The sequence below is a fragment of the Cebidichthys violaceus genome, unplaced genomic scaffold (genome assembly GCF_023349555.1).
Source record: "Cebidichthys violaceus isolate CVI_PGR_0920_01 unplaced genomic scaffold, fCebVio1.0.p SCAF_76, whole genome shotgun sequence".
Taxonomy (NCBI): Eukaryota; Metazoa; Chordata; class Actinopteri; order Perciformes; family Stichaeidae; genus Cebidichthys; species Cebidichthys violaceus.
In genome coordinates this window covers 893,788-911,635 of record NW_027176960.1, presented here as the reverse complement: position 1 = coordinate 911,635, position 17,848 = coordinate 893,788, and the positions used below count along the sequence as shown (strand labels likewise).

The following is a 17,848-nucleotide window of genomic DNA, read 5'->3' as shown; positions in this document are numbered from 1 at the left end:
CTCTGTGTTAAGTGAATTAAACTGTATGTGGCCCCCCCAGGGCTTAATGATATAGGAGGCAACATCTGGGGCTCGGTAGGCAGGATCGATCGGGGGGGGGGGGTGGACAGAGAGAGAGGATCTTAGCAGCAGACAGAAACAGTCTCTCCTCCTCACGCTTCATACCACAGAGGAAGAGAAACAAGAAAGGAAGTGAAGGGAAAATGGAAATATACAGATAAACTCCAGCTTTTATTTTGAAATTTTTCTTTTAGAAATCGAATCTTTACAGAATCGAGAGTCGACATCAATTGTTTTTTGTTTAGCTTATTTTTTTAACAACAAGATGAGAGTTTTGCTGTTGATCCTCGGGGTCGGCATGGCGATGATGGTAACCCGGGGCAGCGGAGCGCGGGTGGTGAGCGGTGAGTGAAGAAAATAAAGTTTAAATAAATGAGACGTCATTTAATACTAAGAGTGTTCTTATGATTTAGGATTAATGAATCAAACTGATCGATTAGCAGGAAAGCCGTTCCAAACATTTGGTTAATTATAAATAATTAATTGATTTTATTGAAAATGTATTCTTTAACCAAATAACATTAAACCGTCATTTAATTAACGCCTTAAAAGTGAAAAGTCAGGGATGTTTTTTATGCTATTTAGTAAATGTTAAGGACTTTTACACTTTAAAAAATAAATGAAAAAATAAATTGTGGTTAGACAAAATTAATGCCGTTTTCAGTCACGTTGTTATTGTTATTTTAAGAAGATTTCAACCATTAAATACCTTTTATTCCATTCATAAGAACCCATTAACATCGTGGGTGAACCCTTTAAACAGAGAGCAATACATTTCTACTGCGTCCTATTTGAAACGGATGATCAACTGAATCGTTTACAGTCAGGTAGTCAGAAGTATTTGGACTGTGACACAATGGATTCAAACTAATCAGTCAACGTGTGGAAGTGTAGACTTCAGCTTTAATTCAACGTCTAAAACAAAAGAATCACAATGACCATTTAGGAATTGCAGCCATTTCTACACAGTCATCATATGTTCAGAGGCTCAACAGTAATTGGACAAATTAACATAATAGTGAATATAATCATTATTTTTAATAAGTGGCTCCCTAAACATGAACATCAGTAAACGGGGAGTTTCCTCCTTGAGATGCGTTCACAGACCTTCTCCTGCAGCCTCCTTCAGCTGCTGCTGGTTTGTGGGTCTTTCTCCTTCACTTGTATCTTCAGGAACTGAACAGCTGCTCACCTGGTTGAGATCAGCTGACTTGTCCATTGAAGATCATTCCATTCCTCTTCCATCAGAAGCTCTCGGGTTGTTTTTACAACGTGTTTTAGGTCGTTATCCAGCTGCACTGTGAGGCTCATCCAATCAGTTCAGTATCATTAGTCTTAATCTAAGCAGATAGTTTAACTCTAAACACCTCAGAACTCATCCTGCTGCTTCTATCAGCTGTGACATCATCAATGAACACCAGTGACCTGCTCCATACCTGTCCATCCAAAGCACTGCTCCATGGTAACAGATGATGTGATGCTTTGGATCATGAGCCGTTCCTTTCCTTCTCCACACGTTTCTCTTCTCATCATTCTGGTTCAAGTTCATCTGGTTTCATCTGTCCAGAGAGTCTGGTTCTGAAGCGGGTCAGTCTGGTTCAGATGTGTTCTGTTAAAGTCTAATGAGGTCTTCCTGTTCTTCAGTGGTACCAGAGGTGTTCACCTTGTTGTAAACCTGTATTAGATTCATGAAGGGTTCTCTTAATCGTAGACGTTAACAATAGAACGTCTTCCTCCTCCAGAGTGTTCTTGACTTCAGTAGATGTTATGAAGGGTTTTCTTCACCACGGTCACCAATGTGTTTAACATAATAATGTTCTCCTTCACTTACATTGACACCTTTCTGGTCCGCATGCTGAGAGTTCAACTACCAACTGCTAATATAACATTTAGAATCTTGTTGTTGACATCATGTGTCATGAAATAGAGACAAAACAGAACATCTGGCCATGAAACCGTTTGTCAGACAATTGTCCAATTACTGTTGAGTCTCTGAACATGTGATGACTGTAGAAGTGGCTGTAATTCATAAACAGTCATTGTGATTTTTTTGTTTTGGACGTTGAATTAAATCTGAAAGTCTTCACTTCAACCACACATTGACTGATTAGTTTCAAATCCATTGGGGTTGTGTAAATGAGCAAAATTAGAAAAATTGTGTCACAGTCCAAATACTTATGGACCTGACTGTATATTTTACATTTCAGCATCAGTTTCAATTCCCACTTTAACTTCTTCCTCCAATGCTTTAGTTTTAACAACCACTTCAACTTCTTTCTTTAGTGATTCAGTTTCAACTACCGCTTCAACTCTATTCAGTGCATCAGTTTCAACCACCATTACCAGCACTGATAGAAGTTGAAGGAAGCATGGTGCGTGGTTGCTGTGGTACTTCCTGTGGTTAGTGAGTTGGTGTAGATAATCTTTAATTAGCTGATGATGATGCATCAGTTGATTCAATGATCAATATATATCTAATGTTATCATTTACATATACATTATTTATTTATTACATTAGAAATTGTTTTGATGCTAAAAAAATATTTCAGCATTGAACTGAATAATAGTGATGAGAATAAAATAAATCTGAGTTTGAGTGAGAGACAGAGAGAGAGAGACAGAGAGAGAGAGAAAGAGAGAAAGCGACAGAGAGAGAGACAGAGAGAGAGAGAGACAGAGACACACACAGAGAGAAGGGAGAGAGAGACACACACAGAGAGAGAGAGAGACAGAGACACACACAGAGAGAGAGGGAGAGAGAGACAGAGAGAAACAGAGAGAGAGAGAGACACAGAGACACACACAGAGAGAGCGAGAGAGAGAGGGAGAGAGAGACACACAGAGACAGACAGACAGACAGACAGACAGACAGGCTGAGAGAGACACACAGAGACAGACAGACAGACAGGCTGATAGTAGACAGATATATATGGAGCTCTTTAGTGGCTTTAACAGTAAAGTGATGATTCTGCAGAAGAGAATCCAGCTAATCACTTAAAGTAGAGTGTGTGAGGCTGTTTTAACCAGACAGTGTATTAATCACTAGAGACACACACACACACACACAAACACGCACACGCACACACACGCATATACACACACACACACACACACACACACACGCACACACACACACACGCACACACACACACACACACACCCACATATACACACACACAAACCACACGCATATACACACACACACACACACGCATACACACAGACACATACACACACACACGCATACACACACACACACATATAAACACACACGCATACACACACACACATAAACACACACACACGCATACACACACAGCTTTTCTCTCAGTGACTCTGCTCTACTGATATCAGCGTTTCTATGCAAAGTGATTGTCACTAATATAGAGATGATACAGTCATGAAAAGATCACGGATGAAAGAGGCCTCCTAGTAAGGGATTAAGTACACAGAAGACTTCTAGTAAGGGACTAAGTACAAAGAAGACTTCTAGTAAGGGACTAAGTACAAAGAAGACTTTTAGTAAGGGACTAAGTACAAAGAAGACTTCTAGTAAGGGATCAAGTACAAAGAAGACTTCTAGTAAGGGATCAAGTACAAAGAAGACTTCTAGTAAGGGACTAAGTACAAAGAAGACTTCTAGTAAGGGATCAAGTACAAAGAAGACTACTAGCTAGGGATCAAGTACAGAAACAGTGGCAGAAACACAAACACCACCATTATGTTGTGGCAGAAACACAAACACCACCATTATGTTGTGGCAGACACACAAACACCACCATTATGTTGTGGCGGAAACACAAACACCACCATTATGTTGTGGCAGACACACAAACACCACCATTATGTTGTGGCAGAAATGAAGAGAAGATATGTGGTTCTTGGAGTTTGCAAACCAGCGGGAAAATGTCTTTATTGCACACAATGGCAATTCATAACAAATCCAATGTTTTAGTTCTTACATCCTACTTTTATAGTCTAAATTCAGCCCCTTTTGTCACTTTCCACCAATCAAATCCCATCGATTGAACCACAAACAAAGCACATCTGGTCTTCTCATTATGTCATGCTCTCTTGTCCTCGTCTGGGTCAACATAACATTTGGGCAGGACAAATGATACTTGTACGGAAAATGATTTTTGTACATCAGCCCAATTTTCCTGGCATGCCTTTATCCCTTTCTAGGAGCTGTTGACCTCACACACTTCTAGGGAATGTGCTGTGTTCAACATAATGAGTTATATGAGGCTTTTCTTCAACAGTTGGAATGGATCAAGAAGAAGCTTCCTAATTGAGGTTTAAGGAGATGATACAGTAGGAGGGACTATGACTCTGTCCTTCCCCCTCAGGTCAGACGGTGTGTCTCGGAGGTCCAAAGCATCCTTGCTATAAGATCGCTTACTTCCATGACGTGTCGAGCCGCGTTGCGTTCAGAGAAGCTTGTCAGGCCTGTGAGATGGACGGAGGCTCTCTGCTCAGCATCGAGAGCCCGGTGGAACAGAACCACATCGAAAACCTGCTGCAGGTGAGACCCACAACTGGTCCTCTTCATCTCCTCCATCTCCTCTCATCTTTCTCTTTCTCATCTCCAGGAGCTTCGTTCAGGAGCAGTGGGCGGTGCAGGAGGAGGTGCAGGAGGAGGAGGTATAGCAGACGGGGACTTCTGGATTGGTCTGACTCGGGTGGACGGAGTCGATCAGACTCATCCTGAACTCAGCAACACCTTCACTTCTTGTCCACAGCTCTACCACTGGACCGATGGGAGTCTGGCCTCCTTCAGGTGAGTAAAGGTGATGCTGATATTGAAGCCTCCTAGTTAGGGATCAAGTCCAAAGAAGCCTCCTAGTCAGGGATCAAGTCCAAAGAAGCCTCCTAGTCAGGAATCAAGTACAAAGAAACCTCCTTGTTAGGGATCAAGTACAAAGAAGCCTCCTTATGAGGGATCAAGCACAAAGAAGCCTCCTAGTTAGGGATCAAGCACAAAGAAGCCGCCTAGTTAGGGATCAAGCACAAAGAAGACTCCTAGTTAGGGATCAAGTACAAAGAAGACTCTTACTTAAGGATCAAGCACAAAGAAGCCTCCTAGTTTGGGATCAAGTACAAAGAAGCCTCCCAGTTATGGATAAGGTACAAAGAAGACTCCTAGTTAGGGATCAAGTACAAAGAAGCCTCCTAGTTATGAATCAAGTACAAATAAGCCTTCTAGTTAAGGATCAAGCACAAAGAAGCCTCCTAGTTAGGGATAAGGTACAAAGAAGGCTCCTTGTTAGGGATCAAGTACAAAGAAGTCTCCTTGTGAAGGATCAAGCACAAAGAAGCCTCCTAGTTAGGGATCAAGTACAATGCAACCTCCTAGTTAGGGATCAAGCACAATGCAGCCTCCTAGTTAGGGATCAAGTACAAAGAAGCCTCCTAGTTAGGGATCAAGTACAAAGACATTTCCTTGTTAGGGATCGAGTACAAAGAAGAGGGTGGGGTTTAGCAAACAGCCAATTTGCTTGTGATGATGATGATGATGATGATGATGATGATGATGTAGGAACTGGTATTTTGACGAGCCGTCCTGTGGAGGAGAGGCCTGCGTCGTGATGTACCATCAACCAACTGCTCTACCTGGTCTGGGCGGAGCTTATCTCTACCAATGGAATGACGACCGCTGCAACATGAAACACAACTTCATATGCAAATACCAACCAGGTACCATCAGCCAATCAGAATAGAATTATGTGTTTATTATATTAAATTGATATATTTATATATATTATATATATATATATGGTCTCTATATGTTTCATATAGAGACCATATATCTCTATATTAAGCAGAGATTTTATAAATATATTAATTATCTTTAGCCAGATTGAGAAAGCCTTTCAATCTTTTTGTTTGTTGATTCTTTCTCTCAGAATTTCTCTTGTTGTTTTTCTTTTTTTCATTTGTTCTTAATTTCTGTCATTATTTCATTCACTTGTTCCTTCTTTTGTTTGATCTTAATCAATTTTAGTTTAATTTAAATTGTATTTAATTTTATTTGTTCATTCATTCTTTCTGCCTTTATTCTTTTCTCTCAGAGACTCATCTTGTGAAGAAAAAAGGTGCCACACCTGCAGGGCGGAGCACAGGTGAGCAGGAAAGTCCTTATAGGGTCATGTCTTCATATATAGATGTGTATATATATATATATATATATATATATATATATATATATATATACACATATATATATATATGTGTGTGTGTTCTCAGAGGCCACAGCAGGTGGAGGTGTGGTCAAACAACCTGCAGGCAGTGAGGAGGTCCCCCCTCAGGTGACCATGGCTGGAACTTCAGGTACGTGCCCCTTTGACCTCTGACCCCTCTGACCTCTGAACACGCGTAATGTTTCGTCTGTCTGTTCCAGGCATGTTACTGGTGTACGTGATCATACCCACAATCCCCCTGTTGCTGCTCATCCTGGTGGCTTCTGGGACATGTTGTTTTCAGATGCTCAGTAGAAGGTAAGACTAAACAAACTACAAATCCCAGCATCCTCTTCTCCTACTCCGGTTGATAAGTAAAGAGGTGAAGTCCGTCCCCCTCTGCTGTGACCCATGGCAGCTTATTTTAGGAATGACAAATGTTTTTGTGATTCTGTCTACTTTCTGCCATTAATGATACATTTGATGTTTGTCAATTTAAAAGATCATTTAGAAAGTCAAGAGTAGCAGTTTATTGTGGTTCCATTTAGTTTCATTGAATTCCATCTGTCTCTCAACATCTACGTCACCAACACAAGCTAGCAAGGTAACTCAGCTACGTTTAACTCAGCTGCATTTAACTCGGCTGCGTTTAACTCGGCTGCAGTTAACTCTGCTGCGTTTAACTCGGCTGCGTTTAACTCGGCTGCAGTTAACTCTGCTGCGTTTAACTCTGCTGCGTTTAACTCGGCTGCGTTTAACTCGGCTGCGTTTAACTCAGCTACTTTTAACTCAGCTGCAGTTAACTCTGCTGCGTTTAACTCGGCTGCGTTTAACTCGGCTGCGTTTAACTCTGCTGCATTTAACTCTGCTACAAAGTTAACAAAGACGGTTTGCCTAGTTTTATTTTGTTTCTGCTGAGTTTGAATGATGTTTGTTTGTTAAATTCTCTTTAAGGACCTGTTTGTGAAACATTTTGCTCTCCACGTCGACTTGCACAGATTTTTTACGATATCAGGTCTCATGGGAGGAGGAGGGGCTTCGCCTCTCTGTTACTGCTGATGATGCAGTGTGTGTGTATGTGTGTGTGTGTGTGTGTGTGTGTGTGTGTGTGTGTGTGTGTGTGTGTGTGTGTGTGTGTGTGTGTGTGTGTGTGTGTGTGATGCTTACTCAGTGATTATGACAGGTCAAACACTCCGACATCTTGTTAACAAGAGCTGATTTACAGCATCTGGCTCACTGCTCTGTGTGCCCTGTGTGTGTGTGTGTGTGTGTGTGTGTGTGTGTGTGTGTGTGTGTGTGTGTGTGTGTGTGAGAGAGAGAGAGAAACAGTCTGCTCTCTATATTCAGTGAACCTGCTGTGTTTCAAAGTACTAATACCACACAGTAAAATACTCTTGCTGTAATAGAACTAATGTAACAATGTAAAGTAACTAAACCTGTCAGAAACATGTGGTAGATTAGAAGTACAAGTACTTGAAACTTGTACCTAATTACAGTACTTGAGTAAATGTACCCTCTCCTCGCAGTACTCCTCGCACCAAGACAGCCATCGTGTCTCAGTCGAACCTTTGGATCTCCAAGACGCCCAAACCAGACCGCATGGAGGTCTGACGTCTGTGATGTCACAGTGATGTCACAGTGTCGTCAGCAGAGGGATGACATCACATCACGGCCAATCATCTTCATCGAGCGGTGACGGACAGTGTTTATACTTGTTTACTGTACTGCAGAATAAACACATTACTGCACATTACTCATGTACTTTCATGTACATAAGTGTTCTTTACTGCCCTCTCTTCCTTCCCTATCTCCTTCTCTCCTCCCCCCTTGATGTTTAATGTTTGCACTTAATGAAGCGGCAGTGATCAGCAGCTGAGAGGAAATGAAGCGTCTCTCAGGGGTGCGTTTGATTTCAGAGCAGAGGGGGGTGGGATTCATATTTCTGCAAATTAAAAAGGGAAGAACAGAGAGATAGTCCATCTTTATACACAGATACACTTGTCTATATAAGATATCATTTGGGAGGAACATCATTTTATTCTTTATCTAATAAGAAACTTGGTCGCTGGAGAAAAGAGTTTATTGTGTAATCAGTATACAAACATGTAATAACTGGTTTAAAACCCACAATAAGAGGGTTGTGAGCTAATATAAGTATTAACAACTATAACTATAAACAAACAAATAATACATTATGTATAATGATATAAAACATATCTTCATAGAAGAAGAGTAGACCAGTTATTACATGTTTATAAACAAGTATAAACGATGAATAAGGAGTGAACTTTAAGTGTGACCTGTGGTGATGTCATGTTTATCCTCTGAGCTTTGACCTGCAGAGAGCTCTCTGTTCCCAGAGCACCTGAACGCACCACAAACTAACGATCAGCTGACGAACACTCTCACTGTAATGTGATGTTTATGTGTGTGTTTTTGTGTTTATGTATGTATGTATGTATGTATGTGTGTGTGTGTTTGTGTGTGTGTGTGTGTGTGTGTGTGTGTGTGTGTGTGTGTGTGTGTGTGTGCTCGTGCGCATTGCAGCTCTGAGAAAAACTACGTTTTGTTTGTCGTGAATAAAACTTTGTGTGACTCAGTTTGACAACCGTGTGTGTGTGTGTGTGTACATAAAGTATATTACTGTATGTCATAAAAAAGTAATCTATTATTAACCATAATATTTGGACCATTTAAACATAAACACTGACATCTTTAAGCCCATGGTTACCCTGTCTCTTAAGGGACCCTGTCACACTGACCACGAGCAGCACAACAAAGTAACAACATAGTAACAATTCTCCTCTTCCTCACTGATGAGACGGTTCAGGTTCTCATCCAGGCTCTCATCATCTCCCATCTGGACTACTGACACTCTCTACTAACTGGACCCCGGCGTCGGCCATCAGACCTCTGGAGCTTGTCCAGAAAGCTGCAGCTCGCCTGGTGTTCAATCGCCCCAAGTTCTCCCACACAACTTCCTTTCTCCGTTCTCTACACTGGCTCCCTGTAAGAGCTCACATCCAGTTTAAGACTCTGGTGCTAGAATACAGGGCAGTGAAAGGAACAGCTCCTTCCTATCGCTAGGCCACGGTCAAGCCCTACACCCCCGCCCGACCACTTCGCTCTGCTGCCTCGGGGGAATCAGTCGCACCATCTCTCAGAGGTCTCTATGGCCGATCGACCCGGTCACGTCTGTTCTCTGTTCTGGTTCCTCAATGGTGGAATGAACTTCCCACTGACGTCAGGACAGCAGAGTCGCTGCCCATCTTTCATCAGGCTGAAGACCCACCTCTTCAAGAAGTGCTACCCTGAGCCTTCCACTCAGCACTTATTGTATTCATACTAGCTTGTTTCACTTATTGTATTTGTATTAGTTTGTTTCTGTACTTATGCTCTGCTTCATGCTCTTAGATGCTTGTTTAAAAAAGGAGATGCACTTGTGACTTCTGGTGACTAGTAGTTCTTTTGATGACCGATGTTGAATGCACTTATTGTAAGTTGCTTTGGATAAAAGCGTTTGCTAAATGACTGTAATGTAATGTAATGTAATGGCCGTTGGCAACTTGTCTCAGTGATTTTTGGAGTAGTGAGACTTATGATTTGAACGTTTGACTTGATCGTCCTTCCTGTTGATTGTTTTTGTTTGATTTAACGTTCAAAAATTGATTCAAGTCCAAAAATCAATCGAGAATTAATTCTGTAGCTGAATTAGATTTTGTATTTGAAGTTTAAAAAATAACAATGACATGTTTTTTGTTTTTCATCTTACCTGCTGATGAAGCAAACTCACTATTTAATCTTTTATAAGTTCACTGAAATAAGATATGAACATAAAACGAATAAAAACGACTTTGTTCTTATATTTAGTGTGACGTTTTTAACAATAAGATGTTTTGATCGAAAAGTGTGACAGGATTATTATTTTTATTGTTATTATTATTATTATTAGAATAATAATCTGCTTCAGTAGTAGATCTTTTTCTGCTGTCTTGTCTCAGCCAGTCCAGCAGATGGCAGCTCAGAGTAACAGATGAATGAAGCACTTTGTACGGAAGCAGCTCAATGTTCACTGGAAGCCGTTAAAAGACACAAAATTAAACATGTGGAGTTTAGTACGAAGAGAAGAACATCACTCATTCATTCAGTTAATCATTCATTCACTCATTAATTATTTAATTACATAAACAAACCTAAATATACAGACATAAACAAACATAAACATGCATACATAAACAAACATACAGACATAAACAAACATAAACAAACACACATAAGCAAACAAAAACAAAACAAAAACAAACAGACATAAACAGACATACACAAATGTTCCTTTCATAGATGTGATCTGGAATGGTTCAGAGGTATATGGGGTTTATGAGTGATCAACAGGACTTGTTTCTCAACAGGACTTGAGAAGGTAAAACATGTCGTCACTGTGAAGAAAAAGAGGATCTGAACCAGCAGAGGGCAGCATCGTGACTCTGAAGCTGAGATTTTCTCTTAAAGAACATTTTAATGTGACGACCAGCAGAAACTTCAATAACATGTTTATGGAATTAAGATTAAAGTCAAAATAATGTCAAATAAAGGAAAATAAACACAAAAAAACGTGATACTAAAATATAAAAGCTGAATATCAAAATAGTAAGTGTCTCTCTCTCTCCCTCTCTCTCTGTCTCTCCCTCTCTCTCTCGCTGTCTCTCTCTCCTCTCTGTCTCTCCCTGTCTCTCTCTCTCTCTCTCTCTCTCTCTGTCTCTCTCTCTTTTTCTCTTTCTCTGTCTCTCTTTCTCTGTCTCTCTCTCTCTCTTTCTCTGTCTCTCTCTCACTCTTTCTCTGTCTCTCTCTCACTCTTTCCCTCTCTGTCTCTCTTTCTCTCTCTCTCTCTCTCTCTCTCTCTCTCTCTCTCTCCCTTTGCCCCCCTAACGTCTCTCTCCCCCTGTGACGTCAGAGGGCTGCTCGGTAAACGGAGTCAGTCTCTCTCCGGTCTGAAGAGAAACGGAGGAAAAAAGAAAACGGGAGAGACCGACAACCCGTCTGTCTGTGTGTGAGAGCGACAGACAGGAGTCCACAGAAGAAGGAGAAGAAGAAGGAGAAGAAGAAGAAGAAGAAGAAGAAGAAGAAGAAGAAGAAGAAGAAGAAGAAGGAGAAGAAGAAGGAGAAGAAGAAGGAGAAGAAGAAGGAGAAGGAGAAGGAGAAGAAGAAGAGGAGGAAGTTGTTCTACTTTTCCTCTCCGTCTCGCGCTAACATGGATCGGACTAGAACTTTGCTCTTCTCCGCGTGTCTCGTGCTGCTTTCTCTCGGACTAACGGGCACGCGGGCGGACACCTTCAAAGGTAACGGAGACGTTTGGGTCCGGGTTGTTGGGGGGGGGTCCGGGTCTACCAGAGGAGGGGGGTGGGGGGGGTTAGAACATGGAGATGTTTCTGTGTGTCGGCATCCAAGTTTCCAGCTGGAAAATCTCCTCCTCTTCCTCTTCTCTTCCTCCTTCTTCTTCTCTTTCTCTTCTGTCAGTTTTTTAGCTCAGAAAAACTAAAGTTTTCAAAACAGAAGCTCCGTAGAATACTGCAAATACTGTAAAGAAATACTGCGAAATAAATACTGCAATTAAAGAAATACTTTAATTAAATAAATACTGCAACGAAATAAATACTGCAAATACCTGAAGAAATACTGCAACGAAATAAATACAGAAATATTGCAAACCATAAAATACTGCAAATGAAGAAACACTATAATTAATACTGCATCTAAATAAATACTGCAAATATAGAAACATTGCAAATACCTGAAGAAATACTGTGAAGAATTACTGTGAAGAAATACTGCTAATAATTAAGGACATAAATACTGCCAGCAGCAAGTACTGAGTATTATTCTACATTCAGAGGGTGACGAAAACGTTTGTAGAGCAGCTACACATTGTAGAACCCAGTAGAACCCAGTATAATTCATAAATGAAGTAGAACCCTATAGAACCCAGTATAATTCATAAAAAGAGTAGAACCCTATAGAACCCAGTACAATTCATAAAAAGAGTAGAACGCAGTACTACTCTTGCTGTTTATAATGTATTATATTGTTGTCAAATTCCATATTTTGTAAAAACATCTTGTCCATGTAGTCATGTTTTATGTTCTCTGTAATGTAAAATATTAATATTATAAATGAGCCTTTTCCTGCTCTAAATATTATTTATCTCTGTTATGTTTGTTTATTTGTATTTTATTTTTTAAATTGTGCAAAATCCATAAACTAAACTAAACAATTCATGAAGGAGTAGAACCCAGTAGAATCCATTAGAATCAGGAGATGAACAGTAAAGCAGGAGGTTTTTCATGATAAACAAAAATGACTGTTCTCATTGAACTGTATTGAGCTTCTGACTGTTCTCATTGAACTGTATTGAGGTTCTGACTGTTCTCATTGAACTGTATTGAGGTTCTGACTGTTCTCATTGAACTGTATTGAGGTTCTCATTGAACTGTATTGAGATTCTGACTGTTCTCATTGAACTGTATTGAGGTTCTGACTGTTCTCAATGAACTGTATTGAGGTTCTGATTGTTCTCAATGAACTGTATTGAGGTTCTGACTGTTCTCATTGAACTGTATTGAGATTCTGACTGTTCTCATTGAACTGTATTGAGGTTCTGACTGTTCTCAATGAACTGTATTGAGGTTTTGACTGTTCTCATTGAACTGTATTGAGGTTCTGACTGTTCTCAATGAACTGTATTGAGGTTCTGACTGTTCTCATTGAACTGTATTGAGGTTGTGACTGTTCTCAATGAACTGTATTGAGGTTCTGACTGTTCCTGTGATCACATGTTTCATGTGAGATGCAGTAGATGTGTGTTTTTCTTCTGGCTTTTTATAGTGATACTACTGATACTATGTCCTTCTGTATACTATTGTAGTACTGTTCCAGTACTATGTACTATCCAGTATTTGACTGCGCATCTGGCTTTCTGCTCCTTCACTGGCTCATTTTAGACGTTTACATTTATTGATCAATATGTAGATATTGATATGAGAAACAATGAGTGTGTGTGTGTGTGTGTGTGGGGGGCGGGGGGTGCTCTGTGCTGCAGTACTGCTGTGGTTCTGCTGACAGGTTCTCTGTGTTCTGATGATGATGATGATGATTCAGTCAGCTGTTGTTCCTCTGGTCACCTGATGGGGCAGCAACATGTAATATAATATTACATCTGGAATTTGAATGTATGATGTTCAGGGAGAGAGTGTTTGCGTGTGTGTGTGTGTGTGTGAGTGTGTGTGTGAGAGAGAGAGAGAGAGAGAGAGAGAGAGAGAGAGAGAGCACATGCACTGGTTTCAGCCTGAGAAGACTTCACCACAGAAACCTGTTTTTCATTCACTGGTTAATTTACAGATGTTCTCACGTGTGGAGCAGCAGAACATCTTCACGTTGATACGGTTCCTCTATAGGAACGTGTGCAGCAGCAGAATGTCTTCACATTGATACTGTTCCTCTTTAGGAAAGTGTGGAGCAGCAGAACGTCTTCACGTTGATACGGTTCCTCTTTAGGAAAGTGTGGAGCAGCAGAACGTCTTCACGTTGATACGGTTCCTCTTTAGGAACGTGTGGAGCAGCAGAACGTCTTCACGTTGATACGGTTCCTCTATAGGAAAGTGTGCAGCAGCAGAACGTCTTCACGTTGATACGGTTCCTCTATAGGAAAGTGTGCAGCAGCAGAACGTCTTCACATTGATACGGTTCCTCTTTAGGAATGTGTGGAGCAGCAGAACGTCTACATGTTGATACGGTTCCTCTTTAGAAACACGTGGAGCAGCAGAACGTTTTCACATTGATATGGTTCCTCTATAGGAACGTGTGCAGTAGCAGAACGTCTTCACGTTGATACGGTTCCTCTTTAGGAACGTGTGGAGCAGCAGAACGTCTCCATGTTGATACGGTTCCTCTTTAGAAACACGTGGAGCAGCAGAACGTCTTCACGTTGATACGCCAGTTTGTTTCCAGTTAAAGCAGCTGGAACAGAAACCCATCAGATCTCCATGTAAACCAATTAGCAACAAGTAATTAAGGAACCTCTGAAGCTCATTAGGGGTTTGTTTACCGAGTGTGTGTGTGTGTGTGTGTGTGTGTGTGTGTGTGTGATTGTTTATTCTGTTCAAGAATTAACTGATTTATTCAGAGTCTCAGTTCTAACAAACACAAACAAGGACGGATGACAGACAGAAACTGAACTGAAAGACGAGGAGTGTCTCGTCGCCATGTTTTCTCACCACAGAATGTGTAAAAACCACCGTAGGAACCAGTCCAGACTCTTCCTCCTCCTCTTCATCATGTCTCCATAAGTTTGATGAAATAATAACTCCAGTTTTGTCTCTCAGCTGACTGAATAAAGTTTTACTTTAAAAACTGGAATAAGAATAATGAACAAAACAAAAGATCAGGAGCTTTTTAACTTTGACTTTCTGTCTGAATGTCTGCAGCCTCGGGGTGTGTTGGATTTATCCTCCTATCCGTCCCTCTCTGCTGCACATATGGAGGGCTGTATGTGTGTGTGTGTGTGTGTGTGTATGTGTGTGTGTGTGTGTGTGTGTGTGTGTGTGTGTGAAGCAGCAGAGAAGGAAATTAAACCCTCAGTGGCCCAGGTCCAAGATGGCGGCCACGCCCTAGTAACCGTGGCGATGGAGCGCTGCTAATGAGCACGCTCGGCCGTCTGGTTCACGTCTGTTTGAGACGTTTGTTGTTTGTTTGTCTGTTAAACATATCGTCTTTGGACAAATTAAAGAAGTGTGGTGTCCAAACACCCTGGATCAGATCAAAGTGGTTTACTGTGTATTTAGTGTTAATTAAATGTATTTTTAAGGGATTGTTGTGTTTTACTGCTGAAGGAAATATAAAATGCTAAACGTGGCACCAGTTCCTCAAAGGTTTCTTACTTTTATGATGATGAACTCAACATCTTTCAGCAGGTTCACTTCATAATAGATGGTTGCAGCCTGACAGTCAGACAGTTCTCCTATGATGGAATGATACGACTTTACTACAACAATTACTGTGAGAAGCCCTTATGTTTTGTGTCTCTTTGTAGTTGTTTTGTGTCTCTTTGTGGTGGTTTTGTGTCTCTATGTAGTTGTTTTGTGTCTATTTGAAGTTGTTTAATGTCTATTTGTATTTCATTTGTGTCTCCTTGTAGTTGTTTTGTGTCTCGTTGTGGTTGTTTTCAGTCTTTTCCTAGTGTTTTTGTGCTCTTCATAGCAGCAGAATGTTCCTTTAAAGTTCAGCAGAACGTCCAGAACCTTAAAACTGAACAAAGATAGAGAGAGAGGTGTCTGTAATTAGAGGACTACTGTTAACTCAGCAACACGACACACACTGTAACACACACACACACACACACACACACACACACACACACACACACACACACACACACACAGTAACACACACACACACACACTCCCTGATGACCTGGTGTGTCCAGGTTCAGGACTGTCGCTGATTCAGGACTTTACCTTTTCCTCTTGTGTGTGTGTGTGTTACAGTGTGTGTTTTACAGTGTGTGTGTGTGTGTGTGTGTGTGTGTTTTACAGTGTGTGTGTGTCTGTGTGTGTGTGTGTGTGTATGTTTTACAGTGTGTGTGTGTGTGTGTGTGTGTGTTTGTGTTTTACAGTGTGTGTGTTCAGGTGCAGTCAGCTCTTTGTTCTCTCTCGTCAGGGTTTTAATGAAGCTCACAGATTAAACACAGAGTGAATTCAGGTGTGTGTGTGTGTGTGTTACAATGTGTGTGCGTTGAGGGTCCTCAGTGAGTTAATTATCTCTCTTCAAACCTCTGAGACTTCCTGTTTTTATTTCTTCTCTCGATCTTTTCTTCTTTCTTTTTTTCGTCTCTGACAAGTTCGGAACAAAGACGCTAAAGACGATAACGACGATAACAAAGTTAAAGACGATAACGACGATAACGACGATAACGACGATAAAGACGATAACAAAGTTAAAGACGATAACGACGATAAAGACGATAACCATAACGACGATAACGATAAAGACGATAACAACATTAAAGACGATAATGCCGATAACTGCAATAACGACGATAACAACGATAACGATGATAACGACGATAACGCCGATAACGACGATAACGATGATAAAGACGATAACGACGATAACGACGATAAAGACGATAGCGACGATAACGACGATAACGCCGATAAAGATGATAACGATGATAACGGCGATAACGCCGATAACGATGATAACGACGATAACGATGATAACGACGATAACGCCGATAAAGATGATAACGATGATAACGCCGATAACGATGATAACGCCGATAACGATGATAACGCCGATAACGCCGATAACGCCGATAACGACGATAACGATGATAACGACGATAACAACAATAACGATGATAACGCCGATAACAACGATAACAACGATAAAGACGATAACGACGATAACGACGATTAAGACGATAACGATAAAGACGATAACGGCGATAACGACGATAACGACGATAAAGATGATAACGACGATAAAGATGATAACGGCGATAACGGCGATAACGATGATAACGATGATAACGACAATAACGATGATAACGACGATAACAACAATAAAGACGATAACGACGATAATGATGATAACGCCGATAACGCCGATAACGCCGATAATGATGATAACGACGATAAAGACGATAAAGATGATAACGACAATAACAAAGTTAAGGACGATAACGACGATAAAGACGATAACGATAAAGACAATAACGCGATAACAACGTTAAAGACGATAATGCCGATAACGGCAATAACGCCAATAACGACGATAACGACGATAAAGACGATAAAGATGATAAAGACGATAAAGACAATAACGATGATAACGACGATAACGACGATAAAGATGATAACGACAATAAAGACGATAACGATGATAACGCCAATAACGCCGATAAAGATGATAACGACAATAAAGACGATAACGATGATAACGGCGATAACGACGATAACAATGATAACGACGATTAAGACGATAACGATAAAGACGATAACGCCGATAACGCCAATTAAGACAATAACGACGATTAAGACAATAACGATAACGACGATAACGATAAAGACGATAACGCCGATAACAACGTTAAAGATGATAACGAAGATAAAGACAATAACAACGATAAAGATGATAACGACGATAAAGACGATAACGACGATAAAGACGATAAAAACATTAAAGACAATAAAGACGTTAAAGACGATAACGGCGATAAATACATTAAAGACATTAAAGATAATAAAGACGTTAAAGACAATGACGACGTTAAAGATGTTAAAGATGATGAAGACCATAAAGACATTAAAGATGATAACGACGATGATGAAGATGATAATGATGATGAAGATGATGAAATCATCCAGACGTTTGTTTTATCAGAATAAACATACCTGGATCTCAATGAGGCTTCAGCTCTGAAAAATATCCAAACAGTTTTAAAGTTAAACACATCACAACACTGTGTGTGAAGGCATATGACTGTACTGCCAGTTTAGCTGCTACACACACACACACACACACACACACACACACACACACACACACACACACAC

General features: G+C 40.5%; 2 protein-coding genes across 10 annotated transcripts in view; both read left to right on the top strand.

The window, feature by feature from the left end:
* Nucleotides 1–180: 180 nt before the first annotated feature.
* On the top strand, nt 181–9,933 carry chodl (chondrolectin). Its single transcript, XM_068737160.1, has 8 exons — nt 181–404; nt 4,410–4,585; nt 4,653–4,840; nt 5,600–5,757; nt 6,132–6,182; nt 6,307–6,390; nt 6,461–6,557; nt 7,766–9,933. Exons 1-8 carry the CDS (start codon nt 326–328, stop codon nt 7,848–7,850), a joined length of 918 nt encoding a protein of 305 aa, XP_068593261.1. The 5' UTR covers nt 181–325; the 3' UTR covers nt 7,851–9,933.
* Nucleotides 9,934–11,200: 1,267 nt separating this feature from the next.
* LOC137892148 (receptor-type tyrosine-protein phosphatase mu-like) overlaps nt 11,201–17,848 on the top strand; it is a 107,816-nt gene continuing 101,168 nt past the window's right edge. For all 9 annotated transcript variants that reach the window (XM_068737084.1, XM_068737083.1, XM_068737082.1 and 6 more), the window contains exon 1: nt 11,201–11,575. In XM_068737084.1, the coding sequence (XP_068593185.1) occupies nt 11,488–11,575 (88 nt within the window). In that variant the 5' untranslated portion in view covers nt 11,201–11,487. The remainder of the gene's footprint in view (nt 11,576–17,848) is intronic.

What these genes read in the sequence shown, in the direction of transcription:
- chodl (XM_068737160.1), top strand. Translation starts at nt 326, where the DNA reads ATGAGAGTTTTGCTGTTGATCCTCGGGGTCGGCATGGCGATGATGGTA. An exon ending in CGGAGCGCGGGTGGTGAGCG is followed by an intron (nt 405 to 4,409) that starts GTGAGTGAAGAA and finishes CTTCCCCCTCAG; the next exon opens with GTCAGACGGTGTGTCTCGGA. An exon ending in GGGAGTCTGGCCTCCTTCAG is followed by an intron (nt 4,841 to 5,599) that starts GTGAGTAAAGGT and finishes ATGATGATGTAG; the next exon opens with GAACTGGTATTTTGACGAGC.